The sequence below is a fragment of the Nematolebias whitei genome, chromosome 5 (assembly GCF_014905685.2).
Source record: "Nematolebias whitei isolate Nwh7 chromosome 5, NemWhi1, whole genome shotgun sequence".
Lineage (NCBI taxonomy): Eukaryota > Metazoa > Chordata > Actinopteri > Cyprinodontiformes > Rivulidae > Nematolebias > Nematolebias whitei.
In genome coordinates, this window is record NC_056502.1 from 1,313,880 (window position 1) to 1,320,335 (window position 6,456).

General features: G+C 46.1%; 1 protein-coding gene across 1 annotated transcript in view; it reads left to right on the top strand.

The window, feature by feature from the left end:
- LOC119409772 (mothers against decapentaplegic homolog 4) overlaps positions 1–6,456 on the top strand; it is a 14,516-nt gene that overhangs the window by 3,424 nt on the left and 4,636 nt on the right. Inside the window, exons 2-3 of the mRNA XM_037676670.1 lie at positions 204–452; positions 5,572–5,749. Coding sequence (XP_037532598.1) covers positions 210–452; positions 5,572–5,749 — 421 coding nt within the window. The 5' untranslated portion in view covers positions 204–209. The remainder of the gene's footprint in view (positions 1–203; positions 453–5,571; positions 5,750–6,456) is intronic.

Here is a 6,456-nt window from a genome sequence, read left to right on the forward strand (position 1 = left end):
AATTATTATTTTATACATGAATGTTTCTGTTCAATTATTATTTTATAGATGAATGTTTCTGTTCAGTCCTTGAGACGACTTCTGTTGTGACTTGGAGCTTTAGAAATAAACTGAACTGAATTGAAGAACCTTGATATGACAAGTTGTTTTTCACCACTCCAACTCTGATCTCTAACCAAAACTGTTATACCCCGCCCCCTCAGGTGACCATGTCGGTGCTCAGCCCCGCCCCCAGCAGCACCGACGCCTGCCTCAGCATCGTCCACAGCCTGATGTGTCACTGGCAGGGCGGCGAGAACGAGGGCTTCGCCAAGCGGGCCATCGAGAGTCTGGTGAAGAAGCTGAAGGAGAAGAAGGACGAGCTGGACTCCCTCATCACTGCTGTCACCTCCAGCGGCCTGCATCCCAGCAGGTGTGTCACCATCCAGAGGACGCTGGACGGACGACTGCAGGTATGACAGCCCCGCCCCTCTGAAGAAGGTCCAAGTTCTGCAGACTCTGAGGTTCTGTCAGAATGCTAGATCAGCTCCATCCTGTCGGAGCAGGAACGTTTCAAACAAGTCTAACAATTCCATCCATCATCTTTACCCATGGGGGTCACTGGTGTCCATGTCCAACAGTCACTGTGAGAGGCAGGGGACACCTGGACAGGTCTCCAGTCCATCACAGGGACACCTGGACAGGTCTCCAGTCCATCACAGCAGAATTCAGTTCAGTTGATTAATATAGCGCCAACATGTCTTTAAAAGAACCACAGGAAATGGAACCGGGTCCTGGTCGATTCCTACACCTGGTTTGAAACTGGTTTAACCAGTTGTTTTTATTTATTTATTTATTTTTACTTTTTTTTTTATTGATCCTGACCTAGATGACCAGCATCATCTTCTTTTACCTGTTCCCTCTTCAGCAAGTCCTCCTCCATCTCACTCTGTCCTCTGTCCTCACTCCAACTACCTCCATGTCCTCTCTAACTGCATCATATGTCTCCTCTTTGTCTTTTTCCTGCAGCTGCATTTCTAACATCCTGCTACCAATATACCCACTGTCCCTCTTCTGGACATGTCCAAACCACTGTTTGGACACTTAATTCAGATCTTTCTCCTCCACATCACATCCAACCTGTGGAGCATAATCACTGACAACATTTAGCATCAGACCTTCTATCTTCAGATACATCACTCTATCTGACACTCTTTTCACCTCTACTACATTCTTTGTCAACTCCTCCTTCAGGACCACCCCTAAACCCCTAAAAACTCTCTCTCAGTCTGTGAATCCTCTTCCATGAACACCCATGAACTAGTCACTGTACATCAAGTGACCTGTGCTAAGGTGCTTGACCTAGTTGCACCATTAAAAATTAGGGATCCAAAGCGCACCCCACACCCTTGGATGAATGAGATCACTCGCGCAACCAAACATCAATGCAGGAAAGCCGAACGTAAATGGAAGAAGGACAAACGTCACGTTTCTTTTATCATGCTAAAATCATGTTACAAAGAGTACCAGGCCACTGTTAAATCAGAAAAAAAACAAATATTTCTCCCAAATCATCGCCTCAAACAGCCACAATCCCCTCGTTCTTTTCAACACCATTAACTCCATTTTAACCGTGTCAGTCTGACAACTGGGAGGCCTCTGCAGTTACGTGTGAGGACTTTGCCAGTTTCTTTGTTAAAAAGGTTGAGTCGATCAGGTCACTGATTCCTCACACCACAGCTGACCCCTCTGTCTTTGCCCCCTCCACATTAGTCTTTAACCAGTTTGAACCCATTTCCCTCTCATTTCTAAATGATGTCATTGGTCATATGAAACCCTCAGGTTCCCCTGCTGACCCCATCCCTGCATCATTTTTTTAAACAAGTCCTACCCTCCATTGGACCTTCTGTTCTTGACATTATAAACAGCAGTATGGCTACAGGTGTAGTTTCTGACACTTTTAAACATGCAGTGGTAACTCCTTTAATAAAAAAAACCTGGACTTGACACTTCAACCTGCTCAAACTTCAGACCCATCTCCAACCTTCCCTTTCTTTCTAAGATCCTGGAGAAAATAGTTTTCACTCAATTAAACAAGTTCTTGAGTGGAAATTCTATTCTTGAGATCTTTCAGTCTGGCTTTAAGAAACTACAGCACTGAAACAGCCTTAGTTAGGGTCTGCAACGACATTCTTCTGGCAAATGACTCTGGTCAGTCTGTAGTCCTGGTACTCCTTGACCTTACCGCTGCATTTGATACTGTGGACCACAGTATCCTTTTATCCCGGCTAGAACACTGGGTTGGGATTACTGGTCCAGCGTTAGAATGGTTCCATTCATACCTGAGCGACAGCAGTTTCTGTGTTACTTTTGCTAACACTATCTACTTCAGTGCCTCTTTCCTGTGGGGTCCCGCAAGGCTCCATTCTTGGAACCCTTCTGTTTTCTATCGCCTTCCCTTAGGGTCTATCCTGAGGAAACATGGTCTTTCCTTTCATTGTTATGCTGATGACTCTCAGATTTATCTGCCATTAACACCTAACAGTTCCTCCTTCATTCGCCCTTTGTTAAAATGTCTTGATGACATCAAGACTTGGATGGCTGCAAACTTCTTGAGTTTTAATGATCAGAAGACTGAGGTCATTGTGTTTAACCCTAGCTCTGCCACTGTCACTGATCCTGCAAACCTGCACTCCCTTCAGCCTCATCTAAAACAGTCTGTTACCAATCTCGGGATAGTTTTAGACTAGGACTTTAACTTTAATAAGCAAATAAACTCTGTTCTTCAAAAAAAGCTTCTTTCAGCTAAGGCATATAGCTAAGCTCAAGTCCATCCTGTCCAGATCTGACCTTAAAAACTAGTCCATGCATTTATTACAACCCGGCTGGACTACTGTAACTCACTTTATGCTGGGGTCAGTCAGGTCTCTCTCTCACGTCTCCAGCTCGTCCAAAGTGCTGCAGCTCAGCTACTAACAGGAACTCACAGGTTTGAGCACATTACTCCGGTTCTGTCCTCCCTTCACTGGCTTCCTGTGCATGTCAGAGTTGACTTTAAGATTCTTCTGCTGACATTCAAGTGCATTAACGGCCTTGCACCATCATAACTCTCCAACCTCCTTCATCCTTATGCTCCTTCTTGGGTCTTGAGATCATCAGACCAGCTGCTTTTGGCCGTACCAAAAACCAGCTGAAGCTCAGAGGAGATCGGGCATTTTCAGTCATGGGCCCTAAACTCTGGAATAATCTGCCCATCAACATTCGACCTCAGTCTCTGCTTTTAAATCTCTCCGAAAAACACACCTGTACTCACTGACACATCTGTACTCACTGACACATCTGTACTCACTGACACACCTGTACTCACTGACACACCTGTACTCACTGACACATCTGTACTCACTGACACATCTGTACCCTCTGACATTTAACGCAGGGTGATTTGATTTAGTATTTCACTGTTTCTCATTATATTTCATGTTTTTAAGCTTTTATTCGTGTTGCTGTAACATCTTGTTATTAATATTTCATGCTGTGATGTTTTTTGGTAGCACGTTGAGAACAGTTACTGTTTTAAATGTGCTATAAAAATAAATGTGACTTGACTTGATTATACATGCAGGGCACCCCGCCCTGTCAACAGAACCAAGCTCCCTGCCTACCAAACTGCCCCCATTGACAACATCCAACACTGACGTAGCGCTAAGCTAGCAGCTAAAAAGCTAGCAGCTACAAAGCTACAAAGGTAGCGCTACATTTCAGTCACATTGAGCCATCAACCCCCCCCCCCCCCCCGCGCTCAAAAACTGTCAATAAAAACCGTGCGTAACACAGTCCTGTCCATACCCCCCCATATAATATAATATATATATACTAGCTATGCTGTCAGCCACTATTGTAATTGCCCCGTGCAGGGTCTCCCAAGGCAGATTCACCCTGATTTCCTTAAGGCTCTGGACGTTGTGGGGCTGTCTTGGTTGACACATCTTTGCATTGTCACATGGACATCAGGGGCAGTCCCACTGGATTGGCAGACTGGGGTGGTGGTTCCACTCTTCAAAAAGGGGGACCAGAGGGTGTGCTCCAGTTAATAATAATAATAATAAACTTTATTTCTATAGCACCTTCCAACAACGCCTTGCATTGACCAAGGTGCTTTACAAGATAAATAAAAACAGGACACAATAAGTTACAGGGGCATCACTCTCCTTATCCTCCCTGTAAGGTCTGTTCAAGGGCACTGGAGAAGAGAGTCAGACCGTTGGTGGAACCTCAGATCCAGGAGGAACAATGTGGGTTCCATCCTGGCCGTGGAACACTGGACCAGATCTTTATCCTCACTAGAGTCCTTGAGGGGTCATGGGAGTTTGCCCATCCAGTCTACATGTGTTTTGTGGACTTGGAGAAGGTGTTCAACTGTGTTCCTTGGGGTACGCTGTGGGGGGGCTCTGCAAATATAGGATTGGGGGCCAGTTGTTACGGGCTGTTCAGTCCCTATACAAGCGGTGCGAGAGTTTAGTTCCCATTGCCGGTAGTAAGTTGGACCCTTCAGGGTGGGAGTTGGACTCCGCCAGGGCTGCTCGTTGTCATTGATTCATTTCATAACTTTTATGGACAGAATTTCTTGGTACAGCCAGGGGGTGGAGGGAAGAATGGAGCGTGAGATTAACAGACGGATTGATGCAGCGTCTGCAGTATTGCGGACTCTGTGCTGGTCCGTTGTGGTGAAGAGGGAGCTAAGCTGTAAGACAAAGCTCTCTGTTTACTGGTCGGTCTACGTTCCTCCCCTCACCTCTGGTCATGAACTCTGGTAGAGACTGAAAGAATGAGATCGTGGATCCAGGAGGTTGAAATGAGTTTCCTCTGCAGGAGCTGGACTCTCCTTTAGAGACAGGGTGAGAAGTTCAGTTATCAGGAGAGACTCGGAGTAGAACCACTGCTCCTCCACATCCAGAGGAGACAGTTGAGGAGGTTCAGGCATGTCTGACTGGGAGGAGACCCCGGGGAGGACCCAGGACACACTGGAGAGACCATGTCTCAGTTGGTCTGGGAACACCTTGGAGTCCTCTAGAAGAGCTGGAAGAGGCTGTGGAGAGAGATGTCTGGACCTCCCTGCTCAAGATGCTGCGCCCAGACCTGAGTCCAGAACAAGAGGAGGATGCTGGATGGATGATGAATGGATGGATGGATGGATGGATGGATGTGTATATATATATATTTAAATGCATTTATTTTATTTATTATTATTTATTTATTTATTGTTGTATGTGAATGCATCTCATCAGAACCTGCCTGGGTTCTGACTCAGCTGATCTGGGTTCTGTTTAAACTCTGCAGACTGACTCAGCGTCTCCAGCAGACTGAGGTCAGACATGTCATGTTGGTGGTTTGAACTCATCTGTACACATGCATGCTCGCGTGCACACGCACACACACGCACACACTGTGTTGCCATGGTAACCTCTTGTATGACTCACTTCTGTCTCAGTTTTTTTGTTTTCCACATTGGATGATTGTTCACAAACTGACAGCTGCAGCTCTTCTTTAACCTGAGTCTCACCTGTCTCTGTCTCACCTGTCTTACCTGTACAGGTAGCGGGCAGGAAAGGTTTTCCTCATGTGATCTACGCCCGTCTATGGCGCTGGCCCGACCTCCATAAGAACGAGCTGAAACACGTGAAGTTCTGTCAGTTCGCCTTCGACCTGAAGTATGACAGCGTCTGCGTGAACCCGTACCACTACGAGAGGGTGTCAGGACCCGCCTCCACAGGTGACAGGCTCTGCTCGGTCCACAGAGAGATGATCAAACTGAATGATCAGCTCTAGTCCTTTCTGGAAGTCAGTGTTCTAGAACAAGAACCAGAGTGGGTTCTGTTTTGTCTGAATGGAAGATCAGCAGGTTCTGTCACACAGAACCAAATCATTTCAGTTCAGTTTATTTCTGTAGCACCACGTCACAACAGAAGTCGTCTCAGGGCGTTGAACAGAAACATTCGTGTACTGTGTAAAAAGTACGTAAACATTGTTACCAGCCAGATGAGACACAGAGAAACAAACAAAAGCAAAGATCAGTTCTGATCAGAACCTAATTAAAGGAAGAGCGGTAAAGTTCTGTTCACCTCGGTGTGTGCAGCTGCACCTCCTGCTGGAAAAACTCTGCTGACAAACATGAGGATCACAACAATACACCTGTGTGTGGTCGTAAACAAACACCTGTGTGTGGTCGTAAACAAACACCTGTGTGTGGTCGTAAACAAACACCTGGAAGTGTTAGTAAACAAACACCTGGGAGTGGTCGTAAACAAACACCTGGGAGTGGTCGTAAACAAACACCTGGGAGTGTTAGTAAACAAACACCTGTGTGTGGTCGTAAACAAACACCTGTGTGTGGTCGTAAACAAACACCTGGGAGTGTTAGTAAACAAACACCTGTGTGTGGTCGTAAACAAACACCTGGGAGTGGTCGTAAACAAACAC